The sequence below is a fragment of the Trichoderma reesei genome (assembly GCF_000167675.1).
Source record: "Trichoderma reesei QM6a unplaced genomic scaffold TRIREscaffold_7, whole genome shotgun sequence".
Taxonomy (NCBI): Eukaryota; Fungi; Ascomycota; class Sordariomycetes; order Hypocreales; family Hypocreaceae; genus Trichoderma; species Trichoderma reesei.
The window spans coordinates 1,241,619-1,259,930 of record NW_006711154.1 but is presented as its reverse complement, the minus strand read 5'-3'; the positions used below and the strand labels follow the sequence as shown (position 1 = coordinate 1,259,930).

At 52.6% G+C, this 18,312-nt stretch overlaps 5 protein-coding genes across 5 annotated transcripts; 2 read left to right on the top strand and 3 right to left on the bottom strand.

The window, feature by feature from the left end:
• Positions 1-3,993: 3,993 nt before the first annotated feature.
• On the top strand, positions 3,994-6,655 carry TRIREDRAFT_106657 (uncharacterized protein; the record flags this gene model as incomplete). The annotated part of the gene is made up of 7 exons (XM_006964716.1): positions 3,994-4,065; positions 4,156-5,169; positions 5,238-5,963; positions 6,066-6,109; positions 6,276-6,446; positions 6,479-6,590; positions 6,644-6,655. The coding sequence occupies 7 exons, from the start codon at positions 3,994-3,996 to the stop codon at positions 6,653-6,655; spliced, it is 2,151 nt and encodes a 716-aa protein (XP_006964778.1).
• A 28-nt stretch (positions 6,656-6,683) lies between these two features.
• Positions 6,684-8,020, bottom strand: TRIREDRAFT_77288 (uncharacterized protein; the record flags this gene model as incomplete). Its single annotated transcript, XM_006964536.1, has 4 exons — positions 6,684-6,829; positions 6,896-7,324; positions 7,385-7,711; positions 7,774-8,020. The coding sequence occupies 4 exons, from the start codon at positions 8,018-8,020 to the stop codon at positions 6,684-6,686; spliced, it is 1,149 nt and encodes a 382-aa protein (XP_006964598.1).
• Positions 8,021-8,873: 853 nt separating this feature from the next.
• TRIREDRAFT_121478 (uncharacterized protein) lies at positions 8,874-9,695 on the bottom strand (the record flags this gene model as incomplete). Its single annotated transcript, XM_006964535.1, has 1 exon — positions 8,874-9,695. The coding sequence occupies one exon, from the start codon at positions 9,693-9,695 to the stop codon at positions 8,874-8,876; it is 822 nt and encodes a 273-aa protein (XP_006964597.1).
• A 508-nt stretch (positions 9,696-10,203) lies between these two features.
• On the top strand, positions 10,204-13,168 carry TRIREDRAFT_106654 (fungal specific transcription factor domain-containing protein; the record flags this gene model as incomplete). Its single annotated transcript, XM_006964715.2, has 8 exons — positions 10,204-10,224; positions 10,531-10,622; positions 11,173-11,937; positions 11,989-12,085; positions 12,144-12,397; positions 12,458-12,825; positions 12,881-12,924; positions 13,118-13,168. 8 exons carry the CDS (start codon positions 10,204-10,206, stop codon positions 13,166-13,168), a joined length of 1,692 nt encoding a protein of 563 aa, XP_006964777.1.
• A 2,227-nt stretch (positions 13,169-15,395) lies between these two features.
• On the bottom strand, positions 15,396-16,779 carry TRIREDRAFT_77284 (glycoside hydrolase family 12; the record flags this gene model as incomplete). Its single annotated transcript, XM_006964534.1, has 4 exons — positions 15,396-15,660; positions 15,728-16,152; positions 16,215-16,270; positions 16,539-16,779. The coding sequence occupies 4 exons, from the start codon at positions 16,777-16,779 to the stop codon at positions 15,396-15,398; spliced, it is 987 nt and encodes a 328-aa protein (XP_006964596.1).
• Positions 16,780-18,312: the final 1,533 nt, after the last annotated feature.

Genomic DNA, 18,312 nt, shown 5'->3' with positions numbered 1-18,312 from the left:
GATAGGACCCTCAAGCGGAGTAGGCGCGCGAAAGGCGGCATCGTCGCGCCAGGATCGGAACTGGGAGTTCTGGAAGACAAAGTTGGAGACGCCGTAGAAGATAGGCTTTCCCTTGTATATCTCCACGCCCTTGAGCGTGTGCACGCCGTGGGCGAAGAAGAAATCGGCGCCATTGTCGATGACTTGCCGCGCGAACTGGATCTGGAAGTCTGCCGGGTAGTGGTCGAACGAGTAGTGCTGGAACGAGAAGCGGTTCTGATGCCAGTGGATGGTGACGCTGAGGAAATCGGAAAACTGCTTGCCGGACCGGACCTCGCGGAGGATGTCACGGAGATCCTGAGGCTCCATCTCGTAGATATACTCACCTGGCTTCGAAGCCACTTTGAAGTGAACATCAAAGGCGTTCAGCGTCTCGGAACCGTCGTTGGGATCGACACCCGCGATAGCTTTAAGTTGCTTCATCTGCTCCGCCGTGACACTGTGGAAGACTTTCAGGCGGAGAGAGTTGTTCTTGTACGTAATTTTGCCCTTGGATCCGAAGTGGTGTTCGAGGCGCTTCTTGATGCCGGCTACTTCTTCATCCGCCTCGACGCTGGCATTGTGGACCCTGAATTGCCGTCCGAAGACGAGAACAGATCCTTTGGGGTCGGCTTTTGGCATGCCAAGCGGTCTGCTAACCTCGTCTCGGCGGGCGATGATGCTATCGCGAATCGCTCTCACTTGCTCGAGCTGTTCAGGGGTCACAAGCACGGGGTCTCCCATAGGTACGCCGACCAGTTGAGAGTAGTCTTGGGTTTCCGCATAGGCACCGATAAAGCCTACGATACCCTTTGGCGTCGTCTTGAAGCGGGCAAGCCTAGCCTCAACAGTGTTGTAATCCGTTCCGACGTAGTCGATTCCCACGCGGCGAAGTTGCTCGAGGTTTTGAATGAGTCCGGGGTCGCCGTTGTCGAACGTGTGGTTGTTCGCCTTTGTGACCATGTCGATGCCCATGTTTTTCCAGTCCTCCGCCACACTCTTGTCTGCCTCCATGTGCGAAGGAGGCCCACGATAGGTGAGGCGATCAACGACGGTGTTCTCGTTGTTGGCAAAGGTCATGTCGGCCTTTTGCATGACCTCAACAAGAGCTTGGATGTCCGGGTCATTTCGGTTCGAGAATGGCATCATCTGGATGAGATCACCCACTGCCGCAACACTGAAGGGCTGCTTGATACGCATCGCCAGCTCGCTCTCCTTGTCCCGGAAGCTCTCCGGCGGACGCATGGTGATGGAAATGGGCATTTTGAGACGTTTAGGTTCGTTTGAAAGCTGAGTGAAGATGCAGAAGACGTTGACGAATAGTGAGAATCAACACAATTGCTTCGTGAGGGCAACGTTCGCATTATATGTGATTTATCCCATTTCTCCTTCCACTCCTGCCTCCCAGATGCCAAAATCTCCAGGCAGACTTCGAAGCCGTTTGCCGAGACCGGCTCCGAATCCCACAGGAATAACGTCAAGCATCCTTGATATCTCATCCAGGACACTTCGAGACCGTGAAAATTTCCACAAAGAGAATAATCATCGACGGCGACCGGTCGCTAATGCCACGCGGAAGATGTTGACGAGTAGTTCGAGGCCACAGAAGACGCCTCTCCTGGACCATCTGCGGACATTTCCCGCTTTCCGGGGCTCAGGTGCCCACAAAAAGGAGGCAGAACACGGAGAATAGGACATCTGATATGCCTCGAATTCCGCGCTCGATCGGCAGCTGAGCCCCGGGCAATGCCGTAGTCGAGGAAAGATTCCTAGTTATGGTAACAAGGCGAAGGTCTAATGCAAGTGTCGCGATAATTTCCGCTTTCGGTAACTTGCCCAACCGACCGTCTCCGCCACGAGCTCTGAGGCGTTTCTGCAGTTGGTGACAGCATTCATTTGCCTTGACGCGACTTGCACTCAGGGCTATGCCGTTGAAGGGTTCGAAGAAGCTAAGGTATAAACACTGAGAAATGACAATGTTAGTTCAAATGTTCGAGGATAGGTATCTTCAACCTCATCGCCATCACTAGGGAATGGAGTCCTGATTCACTTCACTTAAAAGGGGATGAGCCCCCAAAGCAACCCAATGCTTGGCCAGAAGATGATAATGTGTAGCTTTGTCGAGATCGAGAGGCTTCTCAACCCACATATACCACTTTTAAGAAACAGGCGTCGCATTGGTAAGGCACACCTGTTTCTCCCTCGCGACAAGTCATCTTTATAGGCATCTCAGGCTCACTTGAATGTGTATCTCTGCACCAGCTATGGATATTCAAAGGTGCCGACAATGTCAGGCTATCAAGGTATTTTGGTCATAAACTCAGCTTGGCAAACTTGAGTTGCCGTTCCAGGCCACCATACTGTAGGTACCCAAGGCAGTGGCCAGGTATTAATAACACAGCGCGCTCCATCTGACTCATATCTTGATAAGCGCCATCGAAACAAAGATCAATGTGCGATCCTCGTTATATAAACATCTCGCACCTCTCTTCACTTGCTTCTAGTGGAAGCACTTTGTCGCCATGGCTGTGTCAACTACAAAGGCCCTCTGTGCCAATCTTCGGCTCGATGCTGAAAGGCCTTGCTTACTGTTTCGAGCCGTTTTGACGACACTTCAGGGAGTTCCAAACACTGCCAAGGCTCATACAATCGTGTAAATGGGCTCACCTCTACTACTAACTCTTGTTCTAAGCACCGTATACCGCCTTTGTGGAAGATACCCTCGTTGCCCTATACCATGGGGCTCGAATACTGCCACTGTTCATCTGACCAGTTGCAAAGGTAAGGCATACCCATGAATATAAAGTCATCTCTACTAATCGCTTTAACGGCAATACTCAGCTAGTATCGGAAAGTTTTGGTCGAGGTGCTATCTGAGCAGCCACATGTTACCTGAGTGGAAACAGTGATGCCGTCGTCCACATTCGAGAGCCTCCAGGACTCATCGTCATGAAAGGGGGGTTCGAAGAGGAACCGGATAACTCTATGCGCGTAGACTTTTAATGTCCGACGTGGAATTCTAAGCAAATCTTGACAAACGGTTCTGAGATGCAATGGGAGATTGTCTTGAACTTCTCATCTTTTCTGTACGAGAGTAGTCTTAGCATCCCAAGCCTGGCGTCTGCCAATCAAGCGATCCCTACCGACCGCTTTCTTCCGAGAAATGCAGGGGCACGGCAAAATCTATGCGTCTCTTCGCATGACCGGGCTATTTCTGTACAATATTCGTAAGCAGCCAGCCTTTATTAGTCAGAGCAGCAAGTCCACGTCTCTCCTGTGCTTCCACTTAAACATCACAAGATTCCAATGCTTCGAGCTCAAGACCTTACAGTTAAAGACCGTATAGGCAATTTCTGCTCAAGCTTGAAGGTCGGCCGTAAAGCTTCTCGCCATCTGATACAAGACACTGAAAAAAAGTATTCGGGTTCTTGCGGGGGAGTTTAGCCTCAACGCTACCCGCACGGCGGCGAGACGGTTCAGCAACCGGCCATGCAAGTTTCTGCCCATCTGCCAGACAGAGCCCGCAAAAAAAATACGGAGGCGGAGCAACTTGTTATTTTCGACAAGCATCCTGGGCAAGGACAGTCCCCGGAGGCGTCATCACTGTGGCTTCTCACTGAGCATTTTACCCCCCCACCGTGCTCACCAGGAGGTTTCACTCTGACAACATGCTCTCCAAATTATTGCTCGCTGTTGTCTCTTTGTCCTGTCTTTCCCTGACCTGTTTCTCAGTGCTTTCCGATGCCCTCCACTGACAGAGAGAACTCTCTCGCAATATGTGACTGACAAGCATTCTTGTCACCCGACATCTCGGCTAATTCCTCCTTTGCGAACTAGGACTATCGCAACTCTCTGGAACTCTTCTATCTGGAAACATCAAGTTCTCGAGAGTAACAAGGAAGAGGGACTGATCAGGCTCTGGCAGACTTATCTAGCAAACATCACTTAACGGCGACCTTGAATGGTTGAGTCACCATGGCAACGATTATCGTTCGAAGACAACCGCGCAGCAAGGGATGTGAGCAGTGCATTGCACGCCGTGTTAAGGTGAGGACAAACCAGTCTGTCTCCTGCTGTTCTCGCTTCTGCTTCCATGCAGCCTTGCAGGAGAACACAACTCTGACTAAACTGATGCAGTGCGACGAGAGGCCCGGGTGCTGTAAGAATTGTGCTCGTTTTGGTCTCCCCTGCTCAGGAGCAATTCGCGGTGCAGTCTTTCTCGACATGACGGAGAAGGTATCTTGCAGCTCAACGAAGCCAAAGAAGCAAAGGAGGAAAAAGAAAACAGTCGTCCCTCAAGAGAAGACGGGAGAGCCGACAGAGCAGACAGAGCAGCCCACTCCCCCAGATGATGCTTCAGAGCAAAAAGGCACTGTTGTGGAGCAGACAAGGTCTTTGGCAGTCCGTTCTGCCGTATTTCCGACCACTCCGGTTGACCCTACGTGTGACAATGGGGACGAAGCACCATGCGCGGATCTTCTTGAGATAGAAGAGAAAGGCGAGAGGAGCCATTGCGACCATTCGACTGTCCCAAACACTCGGCTCGTTTCCCACTTTGACGACGGAAGTTGCTTCGGCAGGAAGACCTTCAGTTACAACTCATCCATCCCTCCACATCTGGACGCGGCAGCGTACAACGAGTATTGTTTCGTCGGAAAGTTTGCTCAGCAGCTCCTCAGCTCTCGTCAAAGCTACTCCACCAACAGGCCCAAGTCATGGATCCTCGAGCTCCCCCATCTAGCGGCGACAAACGCGCTACCGTCGGCTCTTAGATACGCGATGCACGCGGCGGCACTCCTCTATCACGCCGTAATGAATCACGATGACAGGGCAAAAGTCGCCTCCTTGAAGTGGTATCTCGCTGGAATCCAGAGCTATCGAACCACGGTACTGGGATCGAAGCCGAAGAAAGATGTTGCGGCATCAGGACCAGCGGAGAAGACTTTGAGGTCGGAAGGGATGAGCGTCTTGGAAATTGCAGAGATTTGTGTCCCAATCATGTTCTCCTTCTACGAGGGCCTACAGGGCGCGAGTTCGGACGTAGAGTTTCTTCACCATGCGGCGGCCACAGAGATGCTGGAGCGACGCGGTCCAGAGAAATGTGTCAGTGGCCTCGCTCATGGCGTGATGCGCTCACTCAGAGTCCGAGAGGTGAGAAAACATACCATATGTCTATACATGAATGTGGTTATTCTGTTGGTTGACCAAGTGCATTCTAGGCTTTTTATTCCATCATGCACAATAGATCCGCCAACTTTTCCTCCCCTGAATGGCTCTCTATCCCCTTTCAGCAAAAACACAAGATTTGCTACGACAGACTCATCGACATCCTCCTCTCGTTTACCAAAGTGCTTCGCCTCCCGTTCCTGAACCAGAAGGGAGCAACACTCAGGCGTTCCGTAAACCGCGTCCACGACCTTTCTACAACCCGCAAAGCCGATATCGAGCAGAGAACAATGATTCTTTTGGCACAACTTCAGGACTGGTGGCTGCTTTTCAGACAAGAGCACTGCGAAATCATCACGTTGAGCCCCGAATGCTCGCTCAGCCCCGAAATTGCCCACATGACCGTCGCCTCTCCCACATCCGTCCTCACGAACCCGCTCTCCAGCTCGTGGATGGTCGCCAACAACGAAACCCTCACCGCGAGCATGCTCTCCCTATACAGCGCCACCCACATGATTCTTCACACAATCCTCCTCATCATCTCACTCTCCAAGGCCCCGTATTTCATGGGGCCTGATGGTCAGACAGAGGTCGATTCCCACCAAGCCTCGATCTCGGCATACGCGACAGGCGTCTTCAACGCCTCAATGCACCTAAATATGATCAACCCCTTCTGCGGCGACTCCGTCCGGACGAGCTTTTCCATGACGATTGTTTCTCAGTTTGCTTTGGAGGATACGCAGCGGGATGAAGCTCGGCGGATACTCGCTCAGTGGAAGGTTCGTGATCCACAGCCTTCCAGCTGCTCTGGGACTGCGAAATCAGATGCTCTTGTGCTCTGAATATCAAGAAGACAATGATCACATGCAATACTACTACAGTCACTTGGAATATCTTTTGCGGATACTGCTTGTTTCAACGATACGTATTGCTGTTCTATGTCTACCATATGACCCTACCGAATACGAATATAAGAAGGAGTAGTCCTATTTGAACAGTCAAGAATCTCTATTTGAACAGTAGTGGTCTGTGCCACCAGCTAGAGCAACCCCCCTTAGTACTTTCTACCACACCTGTACACCAAAATACAGTGTAGCATACTCCGTACTGGCAGTCGTTTTAGAGGGCGCTGAACATCACGACTACAGAATCAGCCCTGCTGCTGCTGTCTCTGCTGCTGCTGTCTCTGCTGCTGCTGTCTCTGCTGCTGCTGCCTCTGCTGCTGCCGCGCCTGTCGCCGCCGGCACGCTCCTTAATTCTGGGTTAATGACAACAATAATAATGAGTCTATTAGAGATCGCGACATTGACGTTCGTGGTGTTGTATGGGCTACGGGCATTTCCATCAGGGCACACTGTAAAGGGGTGTGTGGTCATGGAAGTGCTAGTGTAGGCGCAGCAAATTCAGTAGGTGCACAGACCATTACTGTTCAAATAGAGATTCTTGACTGTTCAAATAGGACTACTCATAAGAAGAGGCATCCGACTGTCTCACATTCTTCATTGATCAAAATCCCCTGCGTAAAGAACTTCGCCTGGCACATTCATGCGTGCCCATAAAGCTCGCATGTAATTTTCCAACCCTCTCTTCGTCTTGGTAGCCTGGACTGATAGCTCTGCATCCGCATTTTCAGTTTCCAGTTCAACTAACAGTAGCAACAATTAGCTTCCATAGTAGGGTTTAATGCTTGGCTTGTCTGATCGCATCTTACCCTGGATGTAGACAGCAGTCTTCTTTCCGCTGTACATGGCGTGCGGGATGTTGGTAGTATTGTCTGAGTTGGCATCTCCAATGGCGAATACGCCCGGGATGTTCGTGACCAAGCCTCGCGATGCATCGACAGCGAGCTTGCCTCCGTATAGAGCCACGCCAATCTCTTCCCCCAGAGTTGACTTTTGCGCCGTTTCAAAGTTGGTCAGGATAGCGGCCCGCAGCACCGGGTCGCCAGTTTCAAAGTTGAGCTGGAAGAGGTCGTGCTCGGGGACAGACGGTAAGCTAGGATCTTCATCACCAGTGGTTCCATTGGAAAGCCTCTCGATGGATGTAATGATGCGGTTGTCGATGTTTATGCTGTGCAGCTTCAGGTACTCCTCCCACTGCGGAAAGTCTTCCTCCGTGGCGGTGCGTTGATCAGGCGTGTCTGTGCCGTTGACAAACAGGATGATGTCCTGATTCAAGGTGATAATCTCGCGAACCGCACTGGGTCCCTTCTCCAGAGGCCCCAAGATGCCCAGCTGCTGGTCTGCATGCTCGTGGCCGTCACACCACGGACACCAGTATATGCCCTTGCCCCAATTCTCGCGGAGTCCCGGCGTGGAGGGAATCAAGTCACGGAGCCCTGTTGCGAGGATGATCTTCCGAGCGGTGAAGGTAAGATTATGCTCATCTGGATAGTCAGCGGAGACTGTGAAGAAAGAATGATCCGCCTGCGGTTGGATCTTGGTCACTGTGCCGTTTACTAAGCTGACAGTGCCATATTCTCGGATCTGGTTGCGTGCTTTCCAGCGAAAGTATGCCGGCGTGACTCCTATCCATCGTTGAGTAGCTGATCGCATATGGCTGAGCTCCCTGCTGGAGAGGACGACCTACCGTCAAACCCAATCACGTCGTGTAAATGCCGAGTGGGAGCATTTCGATACTCTCCCGAGTCAATCAACAAGACGTTCCGACGGACCCGGGCCAAACCACTTGCGGCACTGAGGCCTGCCGGGCCGCCTCCGACGATGATGACATCGTAGTCAGCTTCAACTGCCGGTCGGAGGGTATTGCCTCTGTAGGCAGCTTGACAAAGGCCACCAAGAGCCGGCAAGACAGCGAGGACAGTAAAGAGTCTCATTTGCAAATGAAGTAGAATGAATTAAACGCGATGGGTATTTTGAGATCATCTTGGATGGCATCCAGGGCGGAAACGGCAGCTTCTTATTCTCTCGTTAAACTTTGCCCTCTGCCAACCGCAAACGTCAAGTGGGAGGGAGGCAGTCATCCGTCAGATGTCACCACAATGTACCTGTGCTTTCGCAAGAAGTACGATCTTGAGAAATCGAACAGATACCGAATGATCAACTTTTGTTGTGCGCAGAGACAATGTAGCGTTATTGTGTGATTTTGTTCGCTGATGAGACAATGTCTCTATTAGTCGATTCAAGCCGCGAACCAGATGAGCAGCCTGGCAAATGATCTAGGGAATCAAGTAAAACAGAGCAAATACTACCCAAAAATACCACCGACTGACGCACGGCAAATCAACGTGGTTTAGCCGCAAATTCTACGACCATATCAGGTGCTGAAGAACATGTGCTTTCGTCTCCCTCCTGAGAATACAGGGCATGATTACAGCTTGGGTTTCGAATTGTCAATCGCCTTCAACGTCTCAGCTCGTTGCCGCCTCGACTATAATGCTACGCTGCCTACCAATATCCATCTCAGCAGAAATAGTCAATGCGTAAGATGCTGAGATCATCATCGTTCTAAGTGAATATTCCGCCATTCAACTGATGAGCATTGTCTCTACTTCCTCTTCTTGAGCTTGGGACGCAAAATTACACTTCATTCACATGCGAAAGACGTATGTGCTAGAACGGCAATTCGAAATAGGTACTTTATGCGGCGACAACAATAGGTAGCTTCTATATGCGCTTTAGGATCGCTAGTCAAGTCAAATATCTCATAGAGGTATTCATCGACTCATCTCAGATCTTCAAAAGAGTCGCATCTCTCCACTTCTCATCCGACGCCGCAAGCTCAGCCGCAGCCTGCTTCACCAAATCCACCGTCTCAGGGCCCAGCAGCAGCTTCAGCGGCGGATCGTCCACCTTGGAGATCTTGACAATTACATCCGCCACCTTCTTCGGGTCCGAGCGGAACTGGCTGTACTGCTCGCGGATCTTTTGAAAAGCCCCCACAGTCTGCTGGTACGGCTCGCTGATGACGAACCCGTCTTCTGAGAAGCCAGCCCAGTCCGTCTTCATGCCGCCGGGCTCCAGCACAGTCATCTTGATGCCGAACGGCGCCAGCTCCTTGGCCACGACGCCGGTGAAGCCTCCGACGGCCCATTTGGCAGCTTGATACGCCGACAGTCCAGGAGTCGCCAGTCTGCCGCCCACGGAAGAGACCTGCAGGATGCGGCCGGACTGCTGCTTCCGCATGATTGGTGTTACGGCCTTTGTCACGTATACGGTGCCGAGAAAGTTGGTATCGATCTGATCTCGATAGAGCTCGATGGACGTGTCTTCGAGCGCTCGAGGGATGGCGTAGCCAGCATTGTTGACGACGACGTCGATGCGGCCAAACTTGTCCAAGGCGGCCTTGACGGCGCTCTCCACCTGGTCGTTTTTGGAGACGTCGAGAGCCAGTGGAAGGATGCGATCCGGGCCATACTTTTCAAGGAGATGGTTGACTGTAGATGGACTGCGGGCAGTAGCGACGACGTTGTCGCCGTCTGCGAGGGCGGCTTCGACGATGGCGAGACCGAGGCCTTTGGAAGAGCCGGTGACGAACCAGATGCGAGCCATGGCTGTACTGAGGATTTTAGAATGCCTAAGATGTATATACGAGTCGGTAGGTTAAAGTATGTGTTTACCTAGAGATGTAAGTGCTGGTAGAGATGTTCAACACTCAACAGCATCGCCTCGACCCTTTATAAACCTCTTTGTCCATCCACATACATCGCCCATCTGGAGGCCAAGTCTCCTCCTACTCCGCCCATCCGCCTTAACTCCGTACTCGAGGCATCACCACTCCGGCTGCAACTATCCAATGGCCTCATTGTCCCGACTTTCCACGCTGCTCACGACAAACACTGGACCTCCAACTCGGCAAGCCTTGGACCGTTGAGGATCCGATTTGTTAACCCCGGAGCTCCCTATCAGGCTGCGGAAGAAAAACACCAGACTAGATCACACACTCTACCTAGGTAGGTAGGTATATTTATGGTGCCTACCTGGTTATTACTCCTACCTACTATTACTAGGTAATGATATCTATAAAAGAAACGGGTCTTTAGTTTCTGCTACTATCGCTATGTACTTCTATTCTACTGAAGTACGTTAACTAAATCCTAGTTGATTTGTCCATACCAGGTAGACTGAGGTATAGAAATTTAGCGTTGAAAGAGATCATGCCCGTGTTTTCTTTCCGCCGCATGTCTATGAAGCAAATCGCGGGGCGAGCGGGAAATAACCCGCTCCAGCGCGGCCGCTTCAGCGTTTAGACTCGGGGCGAGCTCAGCCCTCTCCCCAGTCAGTCCCTTGTTCTCAAAAGCACTTCTCAAACTTGTCGCCAATCTTCAACTTTCCATGTAATTCTCATCTTTCACTACAGCCATACGAGTATACAATTTGAACACAGTTCGGAGCCCGACCATCGACGAAAACGATTCCGCTCCATCGCCGCCGGGCCGCTTCCGTCAACCCAAAGCCGCCGCCGATGTTCCAAGTGCTGTGAGTGGACCGGGGACGCTCCGTGTGTATATGAAAGCAGACAAATCGGTCTGCGCTCCCGCTCCGGATCTCGTCTACGGTGCCCTGAGCGGCCGCTTGTACCACTCTCGGAGCTACCGGTTATCACCATCAACCATCATCTCGCATGTTTCCGTACTGATCGACCGGCATTCGCTTCTAGATTCGCCTCCTCCAATGTGAGCGGCATGAGCAACATGTCATCATCTCCGTCCAGCCAAAAAGCGGCGCGTGCTTGCGCAGCCTGCCAAAAGTACAAGCGGCGGTGCGACAAGACCTTGCCCAGCTGCTCTCTATGCACCAGGTACCATATGCCAACGCCCCCCCCCCCCCTTCGACTTCCCACACGGCTCGCAAGAATTCATTGCACACTCCATGTCTTGCTTAGCGTTCTCTTGGCTGCTGTGTCTCGCGTGAGGTCTTCAGAGCGGCCGCCTCGCCGTATCTCCCCCGATCCTAATTTCCCTTCTCGTCCAAGTCCACTCATCTCATTGGCCTAACATAAGGTACTCAACTTACAACCCATACCTAGGTTACGCAGACCATGCGACTATACCAATCGGCAGTCCGAGAACGAGCTCAAGACGCGGATCCAAGAGCTCGAGTCTCTCGTTGCCAACCACGTCGGCACCCTCTCCCCGCAGCCCCAGTCCACCTCGGCGTCCTCCACGCAGGGCACCGGCAGCCTGTCCTGCGGAATCTACCCGGCGGCCCTCCGCTTCCAGAAGCTCTTCCTGGATACGGACATCCAGACCCGCCCCGATGCTCCGCCACCGCCGTCAAGTGACATGATCCCGGGCCCGGTTCTGCTTCACCTTGGCGACCAGGCGCAGAGCGCCATCATCATGGCACAGTACTTCCAGACCGTCCACAAGTGGATGCCCATCATCAGCCGGGTCCGGTTATCCGCTCTTGCCGATGCAGAGCTGGGCGGCCGTATGAGGGCGGATTTCGCCTTGCTGCTCGTCGCCATGAAGCTTACCCAGCATGTTCCAGGGAACTCATCCAACGCGGTGCGAGACGGGCTATACGTCTCCGCCAAGGAGTTTGCGGCGTCTCTGGAGATTGCCGGCGTTTATACGCTGCTCAAGCTGCAGGCGAATCTGCTCATCGCGGTGTATGAGATGGGACATGGCATATTCCCTGCTGCATATATTTCGGCGGGATGCTGCGTGACACAGGCCATGGCGCTTGGGATTCATCATCGCGAAGCCCCTCAGATTCTGGAGCAGCCGCGGACTTGGATAGACTGGGAGGAGAGACAGCGTGTCTGGTGGTTCGTGGTGATTCTTGAGAGGTATTTCCCTCTGCTAACCGTTGTAATGAATTGGGAGGCTGACGTGAATAGATATATCAATTCCGTGGGCGACAGCAGACCCCTTCTATCTGCCGACCCCAAAACAACTTCTCATCTCCCTGTCGACGATGACGCCTGGGACTCTGGAGTAAGCCACCACTATTAGTCTTATCACACGACATACAGATGCTCATTACCATCCACAGCAAGCCATGTATCCTGAGCGTCTCATCCTGTCCTCATCCAAACACCTATCCGCAAGCCCATTCGCCCGCCTAGCGCAAGCCTCCCATCTCCAAGGCGAAGTCATCAAGCACTGCAACGACGACACGCAGAGCCTGACACACGTCCAAAACGACGTCGAGGTCCTCAGCCAGGTCATATGGTCATTCTTGGACGTCATCAGCAAAGACAGATCAAGCATGATGCATTTCTACAGCGCCGTCGGTGTCTGTCTAAGGTAAGTCTCCCATATTGTCAGGTAAAAGTCATCGTCTCGAGAGCTAAGAGCGATACTCAGCGCCCTGATGAAGCTATGCGACTACCACTCTTGCGACTCATTCGCCGTATACAACGACAGAGCCCTCGACGTAGCCGAAATGGCCATCGCTCGCGAAATCGCCCTCCGCTGCCAAGCCATCATGAAGGACTGCATCGCCAAGGCAATGACCTTTGTGGAAGTCCTCGGCGAAATGGTGCAGGACCACGAGTCCATTGAGAACCTCGCCAGCCTGTCGCCCTGGTTCTTGGATAGCATATACCAGTGCCTGGCGAATTTGGTCTATCTCACGGCCACGTCGGCCTCTGTTGTTGCGTCGGAGTATACTTCCCAGGTGTCGCTGTGTCTGGAGCTTTTGCGGAAGGCGAATCGGAGATGGAGTGTTGCGGGTGAGTATATCAGTGAGACGTCATGCAAGATGATCGGGATGCTAACTTTGAACAGGAGCATATCTCGAGGCTATCGAGTTGGTAGAACAGGAGCTCAAAGTCAGTCACTACTAGGGCTTTGTAGAGGTCATTGGAAAGGTCAGGTGGGCGTTTATCTGGACGAGTTTCTTTGGGGCCGCTACGCGGTCAGGCCCGTAAGTTCGCTGATATAGACCATTTGACGTCTGGTCCCATGCGCTGGTGTTGTTGCTCGGCTTGACCTCGAATTCATCTTGACTGTGTTTCTCCGCAGCTCAGTCCATCATTGGTCAACCAACCCTATACCTCTTCATCATCATCTTAAAGATCCTTGAGCGCATTGATACGGAATCAACAGCAGTGATTGACCATGGGCAAAGCAATGCTTGAAGTTGGCTTACCGTCATCACATCTCCAATCGACCACAAGTGCAGTCATGCCAAAGGGCAACTACCATGTCCGCGCAACTCATCACCCACATGATCCATACGCACCACCAGACAACAATCACACAAGAAGAGAAGGGAATGCCGCAATCGTCGTCTAGACCGCAACTCTTCCTGTCCCCGTTCCCCTCACGATCCCACAATCTCAGCATCAACGCAGCGAAGAGCTTTCAACACCCTGGTTCGAACAACAAGGCATCTCTGTCAACATGACGATACTAGATTGTCAACCTCATCCACTCCCGAGAAAGCATCTCCGTGACCTACATAAAAGCATCAAAGTTAACAAGTCGACATTCTCACAGGGTACAATATCTCCAATCCTAGCCCAGCGCAAAAAGCAACCTTGAAGACATATCCATCATCATCTCCATCGTCGATCGAGAGCTCGCTTCACAATCGTTAACAAAAACAAGCTTACAAACCTTGAACAATTCGAACTTGGGCATCAAAACCACAGACATGAAGTCATGACTTCTTATGCCCTTCAGACAAAACACGGAGTCCACCTGCCAGAAAGGACTCATTCCCGAGAAGCTCCATATCCTACCTGTACGTAGTACTATGCCAAAGTGTGGTAGGGTAGATATGTGATACCTTCTAAAGCTTTCGTCCTTATCAACCCACCCAATCTGCTTCGGTATTGACATCCACGGCCCTTCTCGGTGTGGGCCACAGCACCACAATTCCTGTGACAGGCCAGGGGTTCGACCAAGGCAACAAGTCCATAAAACTTCATGAGGATTGTCAGGAACAAGGAAACACTAGCAACGGCATAGGCTACGCTAAAACACCACAGAAAGATAGCATCTGAACCAGAACTCCATCGACATCGGGGTGGCGATATCCCGTTATATGAGCCTTTTTTCCCTCTTATTCCTCTTCCTTCACCTCTTCGTCCCCATAACTACCTCCATCTCGAGCCTAGCTCTTTAGTACTTACTAGGTAGGCATCGTCGTCCCGCCTTTCGCAGACAACTCAACATTTCCGCATGGCATCGCGGGAGGAAGCGAGTCACGGTAAATCCGGATTTCAGCATCGCCATGCCCATTCAGATCAGGAGCCGTATTTCCTATCATGCGTTGAAACATGCAGGCACGTGCAATCTCCTTTGCTAGAACCTTCAGTCGATGAAGACATACAATCGTCATCAGGAACCACAACTCCCAGGCAACCCACTTCTCACTTCCGGGGTCAGTCACTATCAGATTCGAATTCCGATGTCAAAAGCACAGGCGCTCATGAAGATTCATGCAACGGCCGGCAAGGCGGCTGAAGAAAAAAGAAAGAAAAAGAAAGAGAAAAAAAAGAGAGCATTGACCATTCTAAAAATAAGTCACGGCCGACAAGCATCTTTATTGGTCAATGGCAAGGCTGCCCAGATCAATTAAGCCGTCCGTCCGCAGCCTTTTTACCCGAAGAGTTTTGCCACGATCCTCTCCGTGTGCCGGGTCTTGACGGGGTGCCACTCTTCCACCGTTAGTACCGACCTGTCGGGAGGACCTGGCACTACTAGGTAGGCACAACAAGTGCGACAACCAGATGAGGAGAGTAAACAAATTTTCACGGTGAAGAACATGTCACTGGAGCTCCGTTGTTGGGGCCGTCGGCGCCGTCTCGAGTGAATGTTGAAACGGCCAGGCACAACTAAAAGCCAACCCAAACTCCATACTGCTAAACGCCCTTTGACAACAATGCTGTTACTCCGGGCACAGTAGAACATAACCCTGCCAAGCCTGCCTAGTTCTCTCTCATCCTCCTTGCAAGCTGCTTGACCATGCCTGTAACCCAAGATCGGATCTGCTTGGATGCCGCGCCTCTCGCTCGATCGATTGATTAAACGTTGTGTTCTGGCAAGGGCTGGACGTGCCGTCATCGACATAGGAGATTTTTCATCGCCACTGCCACCAGAGGTTACACCCAGGGAGGGGCTTGGCAGCATCATTTCAGCCGAATATGTCCATCGACGGGTAAAATCTTTCATCAGCACGACGCCCAATCATACCGGTTCAGCGGACCAAAAAAGGAAATCTTCGAGGCAGCGTTGGATATCTGAAACCGAATCAAAAGTGACGTGGAAAGCAAAAAATCAGGTCGCTGTATTATTAAGTACTTGAGGTATCTGTTTCTATGTCTATCGCGAGCTTCGGGACGTAAAGGGTGACCGTCTTGTCCACGGAAAAGGCTTCGGAGCCCAGGGCCAGGTATCCAAGGTAATCGCCAGATTTGGGCAGGTCGGCAGCGGTAGCAGTGAGCTTGAACAGACTGTTAATCAGGGGAGAAATGTCCCCGTTGAACTTCTCCACCGGCGTATCCGTGTACCAAGTCAAGACGTTTTGCTTCTGCTGGTTGACGCCGGCGTACAGATCGCTGCAGGCCATCCTTGTCAGCAGTCGATTCGCGAGGTTCCCAGATATCAGCCAAACAAGCTACTCACAATTTATTGCCATCAAGCGTCTGGGTGGAAACCGAACCCTGGGCGAAACCAATGGGCTGGGTGGCAGGGCCAATAGCCGCAAACCACACCATGAGTTCGTACTTGGCCTTGGAGGGATCTTGCGCCGCTTTCTTATCGCTGTCGATAAACATGTCGATGGCGACGTTGGTGTTGAGGTTATCGGCTGTGAGCTCCGCGAGAGTCGCACCCTCAGTAGTCTCGTTGCCAATGCCATAGGACCATTCGAGATCAACATCAACCTTGGAGATGGTGTTGATGGTCGCGGGGAAGACGTCGGTATCGACCTGGATGTTGGGGAAAGCATGGACGGGATTGTCTTCAGGCCCAGGCGGGTACTGCCATGAGATCATGAACTGAGGAGCGGTAGTATCCGTGGCGTATGTGCCGTTGTTAAACGTGGTAACCTTTGCCCGACCATTAGCAAGTGACCTTGAAGCGAAAATATCTTGAGATGGAGTTTACATACATTCAAGCAAAGACCTCCCGGATCGCCGGTGTTCCAATTCCACTGGTTAGGATTCACTGTGACGAGCATATGTCAGTATACCAAGATTGATGCTATTCCCCAAATTTGGAGACAGCAATCCGGTTGAGCGTCGGAAACGGTGAGCAGAGCTTCAGCGCCAATACATCATATTGCAGGTCGCAATGATAAGCTCGCAATGACCAGCATTGCACCAATATGAGGCTGCTCTGGAGCTCTTCCCACCGCGCGAAGCTTCACCACAGCACAAATCCCATCCATATCCAAGAAAGGCCTGGAGGCGGCAACATGGTGGGCGGCACGTACGGGTATATTGCTGGCCCTTGGTCTCGGGGGTGATGCCAATCGACTTTTGGCAGTATCTCGTCTTTGTGATGCCATTATGCGGCACCTTCGGTTTGGGCGTTGGGATCGGAGGCGGTTCGGGCGCAAACAGCGGCGGCTGTCCAGTTGCTGATCGATGGGACTGGAGGCCGAACAAGATGCCCAAGGTGACGGCGATGGGGATGGCCAGCAGCGCAGCGTTGACGAGGACGCGGATCGTCATCGCGGCTGTCCGGACTCGACGAGGCAACAAACGAACGAGAGAAGCAACAGAGAGCAAACAAAGGATGTAACGAGCGTCTTTGCCGCAGCAGCTGCGGAGGTTCAACGAGCGAGCGTCGTCGAGAGAGATCCGAACGGTTTTGTCAAGCCGCTGGACATTGGGATGGAGGGGTGAGAGAGAGCTGCTGAGAAAGAAAGTCAGCGATACGAGGAATCTCGTTCTCGTCCAAGCAAGGCTGCAGGCACGGCTCGGGATGGGCGACAGGTGAGGTACGAGGTACGGGGTACGAGGTACATGCGCGGGCCGGACGCAGGGCTTGTGCAAAGTACCGGGTGCCTGGCGCTGGCCAACGCTCGGTCGCGTACCGGTACTTGGGCAAGTTGGCACCGCTACCGTCTTTGGCTACAGCGGCGCTAGCGGACGCGGTGGGCGGGCTTTAGTGGTCTAGCGCACAGACCGGTTGCGCCTCAGCGGTTCCGCGAGGTGCTGCAGAGCTGGATCAGGGGTGTGGCCCTCGGGGCTCCAGGGCTGCTGACGAGCCGCAGCTCGATCGAATTCCATCCATGCTCCGAGATGCGGTCCTGGTCGGGCGCTGATCCAAGGCATTGGCAGTGGTGGTGATGCGATTCGAGTGGGCGCCACCTCAGACAAGCCTCGATTTAGCTTGATCGCCAATGTTTCGGGACTGGACAAATTACGGCCGAGGAGATGGAACTGGGCGATGAAGGGAAAGAAAAAAAGTCAAAAACTGGGACGGTGGATCACCTGTGACGACGGATGATGCACTCAGCGGCTGTGTGTGTCCAGCCAGGAGACGGACGAAGTGGACGAAGTACGGAGTATTACATGTACTGTCTGTACTTACCTTAGACGAGGCTGGGCGAAGAGGTGCCGATCTGGCAGTCGAGATGCCGTTGAGCAGGGCGGTTAACACATCGAATTTCCTCTATCGTCCATGTTGCCAGGTTCACCGACCCTGGTGGCTTGGTGTCACAGGCGGCATCGATCCAGCCATCATCACGTAGATAAGGCAGCAAGACGCATAGGGTGCTACGTGAGGATGCATGAGATGAACCACTCAGTGACCAGATCAAGAAGACGACCAGAGAACAAGGCTCGGTTCGCTCTCGATCCCGTCACAGGGAGAAGCCGATGTTGCCGGGCTGCCATTCATGACTGCAGTGACGCACAAGGACAGGCTCAGACAATCTCTGTCCTGACACCAGCCACTCGTGGTCAATCGCTATGATCGAGCTGGTCGATAGTCAGGAGGAGATTGAAGTGTGACGATGGAGACTTGCTTTCTTGAGAGGCGGTGCCAAGTACGGCAAGGTAGATGAGCATGCAAGCCACCTGCATGCTGAGATGAAGGTACGACCATCGGGATTGTCTCAAGGCTGTTGATCCTCTCTGCTTTTCTCCTTGTCTGTTCGTCTGTGCGTCAGTGGGAGCCGTCGTACAGGTACACGCCTCGCCCAGGAGCAGATGCATGCACAAGCACAAACGGCTCCTTGCACACGATTGCAGTTGATC